Raw genomic sequence first — 16,933 nt, forward strand, 5'->3', positions numbered from 1 at the left:
CCTGATCTGAGAGTCCAGCCCAACACACCAGTGTTCCCAGCTCACCCTACACCAGCAACCCCAGCAGCCACATGTTGCAGGCACATGACGCATGGGTTGACTGTAGTTACACCAGGTGGTGCGTGTGCACCAAGCATTGTGCAGCTAGTTAGATGTGCAGCCCTCACTCATGTGCAGACACCGGGACAGTTTTTGTCTTTTTGGTCATTAGCCTAACAGTTAGCCACGGCTGCTACTGGGGCTAGCTAACGTTTGCTAGGTGTTTTCTTCCCACCCCCGCCATCTTGAGCCAAGTCAAGCAGCCATTATTTTTGCAGCCCCACACCAGCACCGTGCATGTGTGTCTGCTCCAGTAAACTCAGCCAGGCGGTGTCGTGGAAGCGATTTGTGCGAGCGGGGCAGGGGACAACCTGTTAGCCGCTACATGCTAGCACGGTGAGCTGACGCACGACCCGAACTCTCCCTCCCGTTACCGAGGAGGGTGGTGGAGTGGGACACCCACATTTTCTCATCGATAATCACTCGGAAATGTGCACTGGTCCTTTCACTGTGGTGCTTTTTGCAGCAGACACATGCCAGGTAGCAGGGCTTAAGCTCGGGCTGCAGCAAATGGAGCACATGCCTGCGTCTCCTTACGGACCCTAATGTTTATACCGACATCTGTGCACGTTTTCAAGCGGTCGGTACCGGTGCTATCACGCAGCATGGTTCCTATTCTCTCCGCACCCGGTGACACCGCCGATTTGAGCCGGGGTGGAGATTCACATCGCCCTGCTCTCACCGTGACACAGCGTCGGGTTCTGCTGGTTCGGTCCTGTTTCATAACAACCACCGTTTTACCGTGTTTGCAATAATCCATAATCGAAGGCTGCTTTTTTTTTTTTAACCGACAGCCGCTGCTCCAGCTCCCACGTTGGGGGGAAGCCGAGTCTCGTGTATGTGGCGGCTGAGACGTTTAGCCAGCGCGGGGCTGGCAGGTCCGGGCCACCTGGCTCAGGTGGGACACGCACGGGACCAGGGAGACCCTCTGTGTTCATACCTTTAACAGCAAGGCCTTCGTTCTGGCGCCATCTTCTTGAAGCCCGTGAAATCCAAACAGTGAACTGCAAGTAGAGGACAGACAACACACAGGCGGTTCCGTGTTACTTGGGGGCATTCACATTTGTTGGTTCAAACTGCGCGAAGACACATATAAATGGCAGAAAAGAGGCGTGTGAGGCTGTTGGCACCGCAGACCGTCTAACCTGTCCATGCCGACCAGGCTCTCGGTCTCCTGCGCTGTTAGCTTCGGAAAGTCCTCTTCGATTTCAGTCGCTTTTCCCGACGCCATTTTCTCCTCGTCATTACCAGCAACGCCGAGACTCTGGGCAGCGGCGCTGAGCGACACTCCGCACGATTTCATGGATAAGACACGGGGAGATTCAGCGGGACCGAGCAACTCCGGCAAAATGCAATAAGAGCCAAAGTGCCGCACACCTATCCAGGACTAAAACGGGGCGTAGCGTAGTTCTTGCCAAATCCTCAAGGAAATGATCCCTTCAAGTTCCCTTCCACACTGCTTTCATTGTACACCAAAACACGGCGTGTATCCCGGCGCCAATGTATGCATGAAGTTGATGTAATGTTGGGATTTAGGAGGGAGTGTTGTTTAATATTGTCGCAAACTTCCCCAACCAGCGGCTCAAAGTTGTTGTAATTGTGTCACATAGGCAAACGCACGCCGCCACCGTCGGCACGCCCTCTGCTCAGACCGACCAATCGGTGGCCGGCATGCGCAGTCATGTGACTTCTCCGGTTGAGGCGTTGCGAACACGCCTACGAACACGCGCACGCACACATCAAATTGGCTTCGAACGCCCGCCTCGAGTCCTCTGATTGGTTCCTCGCGTTATATTATGATTACGTAACTGCATTTCACGGCAGCCTATTGGTCAAAGCAGCTGTCACATTTGCCGGGGGGCGTGGCTGTTTGAGATGTTTGTTGCAACGTTGCACAAATAAAGTGCGTTGTGATAAATACACATTAACTCTAACAAGTAAACAAACCACATAACTGTTTACCTTAGATAAACACATTAAATGCGATGACTAAGAAAAAAGCACAAACATAAATAGTCAACAAAAACGACTAAATATGTACTGAATCTATATATGAATGAATCTTTATTGTCATTGTATGCACACAGCGGTACAAAACAAGGAAATGGAGTGAGCAGCTCTTAAGACGCCCCCAAACAGCTGTGATAAATAATATAAAAAACTAAAATACACAGTTAAAATGAACATTAGTGCAGAAACAGTACAGTGTTTTAAAGCGAGCACGTGCAAAGAGGCAGTTCTGGTTCCACTTTACTAAGACAGTATCAATACAGTTCAGCTGTAGGTGTATGAATATAGTATAAATATTCAGAGACAGCAGCAATTATACATTAGAATGTGTAATGCACATTGTAAAGCCAAAATTGTTGTACATTTGCTGCATTCATAAGATAAGATAAGATAAAAAAAACTTTATTTGTCCCACAATGGGGAAATTCCATTGTTGCAACAGCAAAGTACAAGTACACAATAGAGTACCAAAAGTAGCAAAGATATGAGATAAATAAGAAATTAAAAATACTAAGTGGAAAAAAAACTACAAAGCTACAAAAACTATAAGTGTGTACAATATGTGCCTATGGGTATGTACAGTATATGGACATCGATGGATAAATAAATGAATACCAGGTAAAGTGACTACAGTATATTGCACTGATAGTGATTCACCTTATAAAACAGTATAATACAGTTCATTGTCAGCTTTGCGTAGTTTAGCCCCCACTCTATATAAACTGTTCCACTACAACCACTATTATTATTTTATCAAATAATTCCTTCACACTGTATAGTCTAATACATATGAAAGGATATGTAGTATAAGTATGTAGGTGGCATAATAGAAGAGTACTTTTCATCCATTGGTCAATATCATTTTACAAAGTGGATGGTCAGTATGTCAGGGAGCACATAGTCATGTTCTTGAAAGCCATACCTGTTGATGATGCCAACATTGTTTTGGTTGAGTTATCAGAAATCAGAGAAAACCACACCACCAGACAACAGAACTGTCACCCATAGTACATCAGCAAAAATGACAACACAATTCCTTTTGCCAACTGTCATGTTTGTTTTCTTTTCCTGAGCATTGCTCTTGGAGATGTATGTAAACACATGAAAATAAAATACACTTATAACCTGGAGTTGTAGGAACCCTTAGAATAATTGTTGTGTTGTGCGTTTATTAACTGAGCTTATTACTTTCACTTGTAGTATAGCACAGACCTCTGTGCCCATAATTAAGGACAGCACGGAAGTCTTTGTTTAATTTATAGATATACTAAAAATACAAAAATGCAAAGAAAGGCCAAATGTACGTATTATCCCAGACTCACCTCTTTTCAATAGTACACTTAACCTGTTTGCTTTACTGTACATACCCTTCAGGCTATGTTTATGTTATTAGCTCTTCTTGATCAATGGTCTAGAAACTATAAAAACTGGAGTCAAAATATATTAATATACTTTAATTCTGGGTCTGATGGAATCTGATTAAAGCATATTCAAACTGTTGCTTTGAGCGAAACTATTATTATTATTATCATCATTATTATAATAATTATTATTATTAAATAGACATGTTTAGGCAGACGTGCCCAGTCTGCTGTAAATGACGCCGGACGTGGTGCAGCCGAGGACAGACCAGCGTACTCCAAAATGGCGAACCGCGACAAGGGTAAGCAGGCCCATAACTGAACTACACCTCTATCTGAGACCAGGACACGCAGGCTTCTTTAAGCATGAGTTACACACACCCCATGTTGGTTAACTTTTATAACGTGTGCGTCTGAAACTCTGCCCGATGTGCTCAGGAGTAGCTGCAGCTAACTTTCCCACTGTGCCTTAGCTTTAGCTTTAGCTAACGTTAGCTAAGAAGTTTACCAAGTTCCAGCCAGCTCTAGCTAAGCTAGCTAGGTTAGCTAGGTCTGCCACATTAAAACACCTGGACGGGTGGTTTGTGCATTTTAGTTAGTTTATTGTTAACTTAGGGTCACAGCAAAGTTGGATGAAGTCCGGACTGATTGTTAGATCAACCTGATATGGTCGCATATCCTTGTTTTTCTTTTGGTATCGGTTCCTCCTGTGCTGATTTGTTTCTGTCTTTAAATGTGCTGAAAGAACTGGAAGAGGAAATCTACGACAAAGTCGTCGACCTGACAGAATATGCCAAACGTCAACGATGGTGGAACCGCCTGTTCGGGAAGAACTCCGGTCCTGTAGCGGAGAAATACTCCGTGGCCACACAGATAGCCATAGGTGGAGTCAGTGGATGGTAAATGCTTCCTTTCCTCATTAACCAGCCCACCTCGCCTCCTGCGGATAAATATGCATAGCAAACCATTTGTGCAGCTCGGAAGTAGTCAGGAGCAAAATTAGGGACATCATGAATTGTCCCATTGGCTTTGGGTTAAATTCTGTTTTAATCATACCTTGAATGTTAGGCCATTCACTGTCATGCAAACCTCAGCAGTGGTCATTTAAGGTCATTGTGTTAGATTCACCTTCATGCTCTGCCTCATGTTCACTGTTTTAGGTGTGCAGGGTATCTTTTCCAGAAGGTTGGAAAAGTTGCTGCTACAGCTGTGGGGGGAGGTCTGCTGCTGCTGCAGGTATTCTTGCACCACTGGGCTTTGGCACATAAGGGGTTAAGCCTTACAACAAAATAAAAAAACATTTTGATGACTGTCACTGATCTAGTTTTCATCTGTCTGACTTTCTCTAGATAGCTAACAATAGTGGCTACATCCAAGTGGACTGGAAGAGGGTAGAGAAGGATGTCAACAAAGCTAAGAAGCAGTTAAAGAAGGGCACCAAGCAAGCAGGCCCGGAGCTCAACACATTTGTTGAGAAGGTAAGGGTTTTCCTTTTTAATTATCACGTGAAGGGTAATAAGAACCTTGTCTTAATATTTTTCATCCTCCCAGCGCATAGAAAAAATAGGGACTTCAAGTGGCGTTGTGGTTAAACACCTAGTATATAAAAAATTTTGAAATCATTATTGCACATCACACGCCTCTTTCATAGTTTCTAGTCTGTATCTACACCTTCAATCTATTAAACAGGATGTTCTTACAGGTCACTTACAAGATCTTAATCCATCCATCTATTATCTACTGTTTATTCCTGCTGTCTTAATATTGTTTTCTTGGTGTGACTCTTACTGCCCCTCTGTTTGAAAATTTGTCATTGAATTGTGGAAAAGGTTTAATTTAAAAGGTTGATTCAGCCGTATTGCATTTGAATGTGAATTGATGTGAATATGGACATTGTATCTACTTAATTTGCTGAAACGTGTTGTCTGTCTTTTTCAGTCCACAGAGTTTGTGAAGAAAAACATTGTTGTTACAAGTGGTTTCATTGGAGGATTTCTGCTTGGCCTGGCATCTTAGGGTGGGCCAAATGAAAAGGTTCTGTATTTCTTTGATATCACAAAGAAGTATAGGAGAAAACAATAAATCATTGCTGGATGGTTTCTATGTGGTTTAACCAGTTTCACATTAGCTTGTTGTAGCTGTGTGTTTCTACATAAGCTGCACATACTTTTTTTCTTCTTTCATACTGTACCTCCACATCACAATCACTGCTGATATTGATGGGGGGGTTTTGGTTGGTCCTCTTAAAATACGTCATTTTTCAGGCCAAATAACGAAACATATCATGCAAAATTACTTAAAAAGACACATAAGACATCAGAATGTTAAAGCTGTTATTTATTTTTACCAAACTGACATTGTAACAGAGGTAATTATGCACTGTTGTTGTGCACAAATGAGCACAGCGCAAGTATATTTACATTCAGATGGTGCCCACAAGTTTCTATTGATGCCAGTGTTGCATATATTTTTCAATTCCAGACATCGTAATTAATCATTTTCAGGGTTAAACTTGAATTTTACTCTTTAAGTGCTGATAGATATGGGATAATTATGCCTCTTTTTTTTTTTAGTTGTTCTGTATGTTTGATTGCTCATGTTAGCCTCCCCTGCAACTTTTTTTATGTATGTTGTTTAGCAGTAAATTGATGCTTTAGATATTGAAGGCTATGGTTTGTCAACTCTGTTTGATGAATAAATTAAAATAAAACATCAATTGTTTCTGTTATTATATACAGTATGTATCTTTACACAAGACACACAATATTTCCAGTTTATGTTTTTTTTAATCATATTTAGATTTTTTTTTTCTTTATTTATTCCTGGACGTGATGAATCGCTAATACGCATGCTAACATGCTAGTATTTCACTTCCGGGTACAAGTGTTGCCAGGAGACGCCCCCAAACAAGACGTTTCCCTGGTAACCAGCAACAGACGGTTGAACGTTCACAGCGGCGTAAAGAAAATTAACTATCTTCTTTTAAAACCCAGTCATGGCTTTACCATTTCTACCAGGGAACTCGTCCAACAAACAAGTAAGGTTGCTACATTTGGTATGTTTTATGGAAGTGTTTTCTGTATTATTCTATATAGTTTATATAAATACAGCTAGCTAGCTAATCTTACAGTTCGGTGGGTAAGTTAGCAGGTTAGCTAGCTCATGGGTTAGTTAACGTTATCTAAGTATATGTAGTGTCAATCCAACTAGTTAGCTAGCTAGCTACCAGTATTACCATTTGATAAAAGTGATTCTGCTGTTATGTTTTTTTTGGTATAATGGACAAGGTTGAATGTGCATTACATTAACTATTGCTTTATTTGATTCACCGAGTCACATCATTATCAAAGATATAAATACTTTAGCTAGCTGATTTAATAAGTCTGTACCAAAACTCCCCATGTTGCGTTATGTTTTGAGATGCTTCCTCGCTTCTGTATAACAGCTGGGGAAGGACAGGTTCCACAAATCCCAGCATTTTGATTACACCAATGGGGTTCCTATGCTGGTGGGATCTGAGAAGCCGGGTATCGGAGGAGAGCCTTTACTTGGTCAGAAGGTTAAACCAAAGTACTCTGTGTACCCCAAAGGACAAGGTGTTGATTTACCTTCATGGGTAGCCTTTGACAAACAGGTGAGATGTATTTTAATGTACACATTGTTTTGTCTCTAACAGTTGTGTGTTATATTCAGCAGTGCCTTTAGCTAAATGTGTGTAAGTTACATCACACTGCGTTACCACTGTTAAGGCATTTAAAAAAATCTTATCATGCCAATAGTCAGCCAAATGTGGATATTTACATTATGTAATTAAAATCCATAATTTGATTCATCTCATTCAAAAATGCCAATTTGTCCCTCCAGGTGTTGTGTTTTGAAGCATACTTTCAGGAAGCTGTACCTGAAGCACGGGATGAGACCTACAGAATCAGGAAGTGTAACATCTACTTTTACCTGGAGGATGATACCATACAGGTGGTGGAACCAGAGTACAAGAACAGTGGCATCCCTCAAGGTGAAAAACAATGAAATATGATGAGATATGATGAGCGTTTAATACCTGTCTCTCACCTGTTGCTTTGTTGTTTTTCTTTGTGGTAGGAACATTTATTCATCGCCACCGCATCCCACTGCCTCCCCCAAATGATGATCAGTTCTACAATGTTTTTCATTTCAACATCAACCAACAGATGGTGCTGTACTCCCGCACATTCACTCTGACCAACTGTGATACGTTTACAAGGAATTTTCTCACAAAACTTGGTGTGCGCCTGAATGATCCTGCCACTGTACCTGATGACCCCTACAGCAACCTCCGGGAACAGGTAGGGAAATTCCTGATATTAATCATTATGTAATCTAAGTGTTTTTTTGTCATATTTGTTTTGCATTATTATTATAATTATTACAATCACATCAAATAGCTATTTAATCAGCCACTCTGTTGCCTGTGGCAAGGTACTAATTAAAAAACACTGAAGAAAAATGATTTTATTTTTATGAATTTGTAATAATATGTATTGATTTCTCATGATTTCAATCCAGATTGAGAAAAGCATGAAGCCACTTCGGCCATACGAGAGGTGCGACACACTGAAGCAATTCCTGGACCAAGATCGTAAAGTCTTGCGCTTCTACTGCTTCTGGGATGACACAGAGAGCTTGTTCGGGGACCTTCGGGAGCTCATAATGCACTACTTCCTAGCTGATGACACCATTGAGATTCGGGAAGTTATTTCCCCAGACTCTGGCAGAGATGCCGTACCTAAATTTCTACATCGTGGCAAACTGCCCAAGGTGAGGTATGGCAATAGTGTAGGAGCGCTTTAGAAAGTGTGTCACAGTCCATGAGAGTACAAAAAGGACTAATGAATATTTCTTGTTGTTGAAGGAGAAGATGCAAGAAAAAACACAGAATCTACATGTTATGGAATTTCTTGAATTCATAGAGAAACATTCAAAACAGGAAAAGTCAGAAAATATGTGCTGAGGAACATTTAGAAAGTGCATGAATATCTCATACCTTTAGTACATTAGGTGTTTGTTATAGGTGGTTATTACTAACCCCAAAGCAATTCCTTTCTTTCTGATTGGGTGGCTTCTTTTAATGTTTCTCTCATCATACCTTCCTTCACTGAGACCTCATGCAGACTGACATGACTGCTGTAGCATCTGATCTCCCTCAAGCTTTTCGCCTTTCTCCTCGAGTTACTGACTGAGACCTAATTTATCTTGAAAGACAAGCAGGCCTCAGCTATGTGTGTGTGTGTGTGTGTGCGCTTGTGTTTTTTCAGTTCAGTAATTTTATTTGTTCTAATGCTTTTTATGAAATGTCAGTCCTAAAGGTTGACGCAAGTCCTCCATCCAAAATCACTATGTTCTCAATGATGGATCACTTTTTTATGTTTGCTGCTACTGTTGCTCTGTCTCTCTTTGTTTTTTGGTCTCTGTCTCCTGCTGCAGGCATTTGTACCCTTGTTTACATGCAGAATGCTGATCAATTGTAGAATGTTTTGTGTGTTTCTGCCTTGTCCAGTGGTCATTTGTCTTTTTTCTGCAGCATGGTCCAGCCCAAATCAAGCAGCCTGGAGAGATCACAGACCGCACAGTGCTCAATGTGTTTGCTTCTACGAGTCAGGGAAAACGCTACATCCTGGACAGCCTCAAAGTATGTCCTCTGTCAGCCACAATATTCTGCCATGGCAACAAGGGAAATAAACAAAAAATGTTGTTTGGTGGGGCAATAAAGAGATGGAGACTGTTTTGTAAACCTAAAACAAGCTATTCTCTGTGGCCAAAAGTACAGAGACAAGCTTGTCCAGCTGAGGTAAAATGTAGTTCTAATTCCAGTTTACTTCATGTAAATCTTAACTCTGAAGCACACAATGATATTTTCCTGCTCTCATGCACAAAACGACATACACAAAGAGAAAGTTTTCAGAGTTTGGCGTGGAAGAAGCTGTAGTCCTCAACTGTGAGCCAGACTTTCCACCCATCATCAGTGTTGGACACCCATTACTCTGGAATGAGAATATCATTCACATACACATGTCATGACTGGGTGTCCATGTACCTGAAACAGTTGGAGATTTGACCCAGCCTGTATGTACATATAGCTAAATACCAAAGGTTCAGCAAATAAAAAGTCTCAAACTGGCCTTTCACTCATCCCATATCCCCTCTTTCTTCCCTCTCTGTCTTTGCAGACAGGAGCTGTCCATGAGGAGTTTTATAAGGACTGTGATCTGACTGTAGGTGGAGAAATAAATGTGTGGGGCAGGAGGGTGGTCATCACTGATTGTGATGATTTCACCAAAGACTATTACCGCCTCAAGTATGGCATAGGTAACCTCTACTGCTGTTTTGGTTTATTTTTTCGTATTGTTAAAATATGTGTACTGTATTTCAGACACAATAAGCTGATTTAAAACGCCATATTTTTGTTGGCAATGTTGTATAAAAGTGTTTTTATCTATTGCTTATGCCTGCATTGCATTAATCACTTTTCAACACTTGGGGGCAGTATGTGCAAGCCAGAGCTATTACCTTCATAGCAAACTGATTCCTGAGACCAGTGTCACAGAATGTTTGTTCAGAGGATAAAATAGTTAGGACCACAGAAATGTGTAACACTGAGTCTGGGTAATGATGTTTATTCTTAAAAACCCTGGACCCTGGCCTCTCAGTGGCGTGTATAATGTTCTGGTTTTCTTGGTCCTTCCTTGTTCAATGGATATCAGAACCAGTAACAGCATTCAGCACCACTGTCCACCTGACATAAGATACTCGAGCCTCCAGCACTGGTATTTCTTCATGCCTAACCAGTTAAAGGCATTGGGGACCACATAAGGCACACTGCTCCCCAGCAGGAGAAACCCAAGCTGGTTCTGGATTTGTCTGCCACCCTGGGCATGTTTTGGGGCTCCCTGCATTAGTCACACTAGTGAATCAGGTGGAGCCCCTGGTGACAGCTCACTGTGATGGAGGGTCCTGTCTAACTCTGAGTAGTCAGAGGTCAGCTCAGGGTTACGGTCTGACCCAGGCTGTTGTCCTCTTGCATGGATGGATTACCTGCTGTCCTCTGATCATTCCCTCCTTTCTTCTTTTAAGTGGTTTGTGTTTTCTTTCTCTTTCTTCCCCTCAGACGACTTCACCCGAGTGCAGTACAAAGCTCCTGCAGCCCCGCCGCCCCCGAGGTTTGTGCCCCCCTACAATGGCTTTGGTTCAGAGGAGGACTCTCTAAGCTCCTGCCAGGGCCTGTTGCCCAAGCCTCCACAGAAAGATTTCCGCAAGTTTATGGAAAAAGACAGGTTGGACTGGTTGTAGCCACACTCACAATCAAATTACACACTGAAATATTTGTATCTGTGTGTCTTAGTGGTTGACCCCAATTCTAGTGTATACCATATGTACCTCCAGATGTGGCCTGGAGAGTAATGTGCTGAATTTCCGTGCCAAGATGGTGACCGCCGATCCAGTTGACAGAGAGAGACTGTTCATCATCTCCTTCTACCTCTGTGATGACTCCATCAGTGTGTTTGAACGGCCACAGAGGAACTCAGGTAAAACATTTGGACTATAACTGCACCACAACTGCTCCTGAGATATGAGACACACATCAGTGACTCTCATGGTAAGTATTAGGTTTGTCAGATTCAGTTTCCATTTCCAGAGTCTTTTGAAAACAGATGAAATGGATGATGTTTTGTTCAGAAAACCTCAGTGATTCACATCAATAAATCAAAGACTGACAATATGTTTTACAGTACATCATGGGTTCAGGGACTCCAAACACGTGAAATGATGTAAAACAAAACAGTATGAGTGGAATTTAAATTAAACTCCAAAGAACATGAGATTTTAAAATAAAGTACAAAACAGCAAAAGGAAAATTATGAATCGCTCATCCTTCCCCATCATGCACCAGGTGTAATTGGTGGTAAGTTCATGGAGCGCAGCCGTGTGAAGAAGCCAGACCAGGAGCTGTTTAAGAGCGAGCTGTCGGAGTACTTCACAGCACAGGATCTGTATGTAGGTGCTACCCTTTGCCTCAACAGCAAGCACTTCCAACTTCTGGATGCTGATGAATACACTTTGAACTACATGGAGCAACATGCTGAGGAGGTAGGGAGAGACCTGAAAGAGGAATTCTTTTCTTCTGTGGTTTTCTAAGGTTATGTGGTTTTGTTTCAAAGGGTTTGGTAGTAGAACTTTATTTTCAGTGGCAATCTATAGAGCAAGCAGCCATTTTAATTTGGTATTGCTTTAATACAGACTGCATGTGTGTGTGATTTCTGAAGTTCCCCAAGGCCAACCTGGGCACCATCCTCAGCAAACTACGTTCAGTTCCAGAGGAGAAACAGAGTGAGATCAGGAGGTTTCTGGCTCTTGCTGACTCCAACAACACTGGCTTCATCCCTTCTGAGCCATTCAGGTACAGTAAAGCAGCAAAATACATACGTACGAACCTGCCCAGTATTTACTAAGTATACTGTTAATACTTACTGGAAGACCATAGCAAAGTGATGACATGCCTTTCAAGATAAGATAAGATAGATCAAAGGATGGCAATATTACAAAGTAACAGCAGGAAGAAAAGAGAAATTCTATACATACTCACTTTAAAGTCAGGACTGCGAGGAGTGGTTACCCTGTGTTATTTCTTCATTTATGTGTGTGCCTGTGTGCACCGCAGGGGCCTGCTCATGGGCCTGGACTGTGGTCTGTCAGAACATGAGGTGCTCGTGCTGGGCCGACGTTTCACAGTGCGTGAGGAGCCTGAAGCCGATGTGGGCCTGATGCTGGCTGTGGCCCAGGACCTGCTCAAAAAGAAGCACTTTGAAGAGATCCCTGACCTGGCCAGAGCCTTCGCATATCATGACCGACAGAAGTAGGAGGCAGCGCCTACCACACACACGTTAACTTAGCTGCAACAGACACACACGCACACACACAGATAGTGTCACAAGATATCAATCGTGCAGCCAGTGGCCCCATATTTCTGAGCAACGATTAGTTCCAGCAATGTGAGAGTGGAGCATTGGAACCAGATGGACCCTAAAAACCTGTATGGCATGGAGCTTTGGAGGCCAAAGGACACACACACTACTTAATCTCTCTTTCTCTTTTTGTGTCTCACCGTGTCTGTCCTCTGTCCTATTGTTGTGCTTCAAATCACGTATTTAATACGTGTATTCTACATACAACCACCCATGTGTCTGTAGAGGACCTTTCACCTGGGTCGGACTAGCTGTGCCACCAGGTCAAGCTGCCTGTTTGTTATGGCTGTGTTGACAGTCTGAGCTAGTGTCAGATTGTTCATCAGCATCCCTGTAATGAAGCTAGCATGACGAGAACGAGCCTCTAAACTGCCTGGCATCACTTTGGAAAAACAACTGTGGTCTTGTAGGACAAGGCTCCACTGTTTCACACACACACGTGTTGTCCTCCTACACATTCAGGCATATTTTCTCTGACCTTGTGTGTTCAACTTGTCAACACTGACTAATGAGGAGATCCTATTCAGTGGTTCTTATAACATTATAAAAAGCTGAATTACTTTCAGTTTTGTTAGATTCCAGCCTCTGAGGAGCATGTGTTGTGTTTTTTTTTCTTTGAGCTTTATTCAGTTAACTTACACTAAAAATAGGAAAGCAGTGTGTTGTAGGTCCAAACCCACTCGTTTCACAACTTGCTCTTGTTAGGTTCTTTTTCTTGCATTGTATACCTGTGCCTCTGCTTTTCTTTGTGTCTCCAGAACTGGCCGTCTCTCCACTAAGGAGTCCAGGACCATCTGTAAGGCCTTCCAGCTTCCTCTGCCTGAAAACCTGCTCAAAAGTCTGCTCAGCAAGTAAGAGTCCAGTAATCACTGTGCAGCTCCGGGTGGAACAGTTCAAGGTTCCATTGTATTTTCAGAATAAGTTTTGAATTATTCATTTTCTTTGATTGCAAAGTATAGCCCAGAAACTTTTCTTGGCATGCTTGAAAAATCTCTGAACCAGTGTTTGGATTGAATTCCACAAAAGTATGCATTGGAAGTAGTACAGAACAGATTCTTATAAATCAAGTGTGAGCTGTTTTTGAAGGTTTCTTCATGGATTGTACCATTTTCTAATCTGGATGCATGTCTCTTAGGTTTGCAGATGGGGATGAGATTGACTATCATGCCTTGCTGGCTGGTATTAACTGGATAGAGCGCCCTGCAGCCCCAGTATTGCCAGAAGACACCTTAAAGGTAAGAGAGAGGGACGCCTGTAACTCATCTTAAACAAGCCCTCTGAGAACTTTTTAGATGAGTGTGAATCAGAAAAGCACAGCAAGTGACGCCACAACCTGTGCACAGATTTTTAAATAGTTGTAACTAATAATCAATCTACATTTTACCCCTGGCTGTCATGACTCACTGGATAGGTGAGCCAAAAGCAAAATCAAGTGAGTGGGAAGGAATGGTCAAACGGACAAGAGAAGGATTTACTGTGCACAGACCTGAGAGACCTAGACACAGACAGAGGTGGTCAAAAAAGAAGGAAGTAGCTCCTCTGATCTTCTCTCTTGCATTTCTACCTTTCCTATGTAATGTTGATTTAGCATGCTTTGCCTGAGCCAAACCTAAGCAGAAACAGGTGAGCAGGATAGATATACACCATGGCATGACAACAAAGGGAGGCTTGCATGGACAGAATGATTGTGGACTGAGTCTGTGTGTATGTTTGGGTGTGTGTATGCAGATGCGGTACTCACTTAATTCTGTTTTTCCTCTGTCACGGTTTCCAGCTGCTCTTTGCCTCGCCTCGCTCTAAGCCCGAGCTAGTCTCTGAGTCTCTGCTCAGCTACTCTGCCCTCCTTAAAAAGGTTCAAGGTAAACTTCAAATACGGCTGAAAATAACCTCTGAGCCTTTGTGCATCTCTGATCGTGTCAGCGTTGATTGACCCAGATTGACTGACATCGTTTTGCTCTTTGTTGAAATTTATCTGCTCTTCAGTATTGCCAATTTTCCTATTACCTCTGTTCTTTTCTTCCCTTCTTTCTCTTCATTATATTTAACGATCTTGGGACAGATTCAAGAACACACACTTTAAAGAAATAGCTAAATTACTTTTGGGCTGTAGTGTTAAAAGAAGTTGTTTTGTCTTGAGTATGAGCTTTAATCAGTCTAATGGAGGTTAAAGACAAGTCTAAGTTTTAAAACGTCAAACAAGACAGTGTTGTTTACGTCATGTGTTTAAACACACGGAAAACTGAAGGTGCTTTTCAAATTGTGTGAAGTGCATAAGACGAATTAGACACACAATGGACTAATAAAGGGGACATTTATCACAGAGAAACTGAGTTCTTTTATTAAAAGTAGAACAATAAACAGTAAAAACCAATAATCAATAAATAATAAACTTGTGTATTTCTGTCTCCAGTTTGATGTGAACGAGAAGTTTGACACCGGTGCAATGAAAAACATCAACTACTCTGCTTTTCTGGGGGATGTGTTCAGCTTTCCCTCCATCAGCGGTGACCCAACAACTGCCACCGCAACATAGACACACAGAGGGAGGTGAAAGAGTTTACCTCACACACACACACACACACACACACACACACACACACACACCCTGCTTGTTCCTAAATTAAAATACATGGCTCATCAGCTGCATGTGTTTATATTCTGTGTCATGGTGGAGATGTGTAACCCTACAGGACAGTTGGGATGTGTGCATAATTTGTTTTCTTCTTTATGAATAATTTGGTAATGATGGTCTCTGAAAGTGTTAGTGAACACACCATCCAATTAGCTGCAAAACTGATGCTTTTCTGCGAACACAGATGCTTTTTAATGTGCTCGTTTTCACATCGGCCTTAAAAGACCCAAGGTGTTAAAGCAGAACCATATTTCAGCACAGGCCGACGTGCACTAACACACTTCATGATTGCAGGGTATTACACTGTGTTAAGTTAATAAAGGTGAAATTGGGTAAATGATGTGTGCTATAGGTGTGCTACGCTGGCTAAATCTAACAGGAGAGAGGCCACACAAGGCCTCATATGTGGACCATCAGGGCTAAATCTCACATTTTAAGGTGGAAAAGTAAAAAATGAACTGGAGTTATCTTCTGTCCTTTCTGTTGTTTTTTTTATTATTGATCCTGCAGCAGTATGGCAGGTTTATTGTTGATGATAGTTATAGGATTTATTCTCTTGTATTAAATGGATTAAACTGGAGGAGAGAGTATCAGGAGGAGTGACCTCTTCGGTGTTCAGATTTACAAGGTACCGTGCTCTCATTATGTTTTTGGCTGTGTGGCAGTATAAAAAGGCACAGGTTGTTCAGGTTGAGGCGCCATTGTAATCAGAGCCCACATTGCAAATTCTAGTAAGGGGATAAGTCAAACATTAGGTAATCGACCATGCAATCGCTCTTCTTTAACCAGCACACATACACACAGCCTTCCTACCTCACTCCCTTCACAGTGAGCACAGAAATAGTCCATTACATCACCCCAGGCATTATCAGATCTTCTTCGTCTGCTTTCACACGTACTAAAATATTCACTTCCCCAGTCGCCCCCCACCAAAACACAAAGGGTGACGTTGGTGCGGTCAGTGGTGGCAGGGAGTTTCCTGAGGGCATACTTGGCCGTTTTTGCCTTCTGTAGTAGAGTGTCAGAGAGGGAGAACAGTGAGGGAGGAACTCTGACACCCTCTTTCAATCTGCATCCCCCGCTCCTTCTCCTGACAGTCTGTCTCTTTGCACCCACACATCCCATTTTCTGCCCAGTCGTGCTCTGTGGCACAGCAACAGTGAATTATATCCTCATCATTCATCTGTAAAACCATATCCTTTAGAACATCCTTTAGGATCAGACACATAATCTTGTTATGGTTCCATATTTTTAATTGTCATCAAATCCCATGAAAATGCTAGAACCAGCAGTGTGTTCAGACAGACAGTGCTCAGTGCACTCATGTTTGCTTTAATAGATCACTGGAAACACATGCAGTACCAGTTCATTGTTGGTTCTGTTTTTTCATGGGATCTGTGGACAGCATGAATAACACCTTCCTGATCCTGTGTATGTATATTTTTGTTAAATCTAATATTATACAGTGATGTTCGGCTGGTTGAGCAGCTCATAACATGTACTTCCCCAAAGCATATTTCAAATAGTGAGGCACAGGAAAGCCCCTAACCTGGTGTGGCAACGAGAATTTACCTAATAGTTTTAATTACTTGATGGATTGTATTGAATATGTGTTGGATGAATTGGATGTATTGAAGAATGTGGGTTTTGGTCCAGATGTTGTATAAAATGACAATGGCACCTTCTATCACCATCAGGACTCCAGTATTCACTCTGTTGAACCTCAACCAGCACATTGACTAACGCATGAATTAAACTTTGTACCAAACAAAGAATAAAGCTCTGATGAACGGCCCTCCCTGGTGATGTCTGCTCTCAGCATGCGATGTTTT

The 16,933-nt window shown here is 42.2% G+C and overlaps 3 protein-coding genes across 6 annotated transcripts in view; 2 read left to right on the forward strand and 1 right to left on the reverse strand.

The window, feature by feature from the left end:
• kdm6a (lysine (K)-specific demethylase 6A) overlaps nt 1–1,721 on the reverse strand; it is a 28,659-nt gene extending 26,938 nt beyond the window's left edge. Inside the window, exons 1-2 of one of the 2 annotated variants that reach the window (XM_026295058.2) lie at nt 1,245–1,721; nt 1,040–1,103 (exon numbers count right to left, since the gene is read on the reverse strand). In XM_026295058.2, coding sequence (XP_026150843.1) covers nt 1,040–1,103; nt 1,245–1,402 — 222 coding nt within the window. In that variant the 5' untranslated portion in view covers nt 1,403–1,721. The remainder of the gene's footprint in view (nt 1–1,039; nt 1,104–1,244) is intronic. The other variant, XM_026295057.2, reaches the window with a different exon arrangement.
• Nucleotides 1,722–3,682: 1,961 nt separating this feature from the next.
• Nucleotides 3,683–5,757, forward strand: fundc1 (FUN14 domain containing 1). The gene is made up of 5 exons (XM_026294540.1): nt 3,683–3,772; nt 4,216–4,369; nt 4,631–4,706; nt 4,820–4,948; nt 5,409–5,757. The coding sequence occupies exons 1-5, from the start codon at nt 3,754–3,756 to the stop codon at nt 5,484–5,486; spliced, it is 456 nt and encodes a 151-aa protein (XP_026150325.1). The 5' UTR covers nt 3,683–3,753; the 3' UTR covers nt 5,487–5,757.
• Nucleotides 5,758–6,375: 618 nt separating this feature from the next.
• On the forward strand, nt 6,376–16,896 carry efhc2 (EF-hand domain (C-terminal) containing 2). 3 transcript variants are annotated; one of them, XM_026295709.1, is made up of 16 exons: nt 6,393–6,525; nt 6,916–7,104; nt 7,335–7,485; nt 7,572–7,795; nt 8,016–8,267; nt 9,031–9,138; nt 9,677–9,815; nt 10,615–10,780; nt 10,890–11,032; nt 11,398–11,594; nt 11,771–11,904; nt 12,166–12,360; nt 13,228–13,320; nt 13,605–13,704; nt 14,244–14,328; nt 14,880–14,980. In XM_026295709.1, exons 1-16 carry the CDS (start codon nt 6,466–6,468, stop codon nt 14,882–14,884), a joined length of 2,241 nt encoding a protein of 746 aa, XP_026151494.1. In that variant the 5' UTR covers nt 6,393–6,465; the 3' UTR covers nt 14,885–14,980. The 3 variants fall into 3 exon arrangements, with proteins under 3 accessions (XP_026151493.1, XP_026151494.1, XP_026151492.1); XM_026295708.1 differs by lacking the exon at nt 14,244–14,328 and having other exon boundaries at nt 6,376–6,507; nt 14,880–16,896; XM_026295707.1 differs by lacking the exon at nt 14,244–14,328 and having other exon boundaries at nt 14,880–16,896.
• The last annotated feature ends 37 nt before the right edge of the window (nt 16,897–16,933 follow it).

This window comes from Mastacembelus armatus, chromosome 21 (genome assembly GCF_900324485.2).
Source record: "Mastacembelus armatus chromosome 21, fMasArm1.2, whole genome shotgun sequence".
NCBI lineage: Eukaryota > Metazoa > Chordata > Actinopteri > Synbranchiformes > Mastacembelidae > Mastacembelus > Mastacembelus armatus.

Bases quoted from the DNA above. Each gene is read 5' to 3' on its own strand.
- fundc1 (XM_026294540.1), top strand. The intron at 4,370-4,630 runs GTAAATGCTTCC...TCACTGTTTTAG, and splicing joins ATAGGTGGAGTCAGTGGATG to GTGTGCAGGGTATCTTTTCC. The intron at 4,949-5,408 runs GTAAGGGTTTTC...TGTCTTTTTCAG, and splicing joins TCAACACATTTGTTGAGAAG to TCCACAGAGTTTGTGAAGAA.
- efhc2 (XM_026295707.1), top strand. From the start codon at position 6,466: ATGGCTTTACCATTTCTACCAGGGAACTCGTCCAACAAACAAGTAAGG. The intron at 10,781-10,889 runs GTTGGACTGGTT...ATGTACCTCCAG, and splicing joins AAGTTTATGGAAAAAGACAG to ATGTGGCCTGGAGAGTAATG. The intron at 11,033-11,397 runs GTAAAACATTTG...ATCATGCACCAG, and splicing joins ACGGCCACAGAGGAACTCAG to GTGTAATTGGTGGTAAGTTC.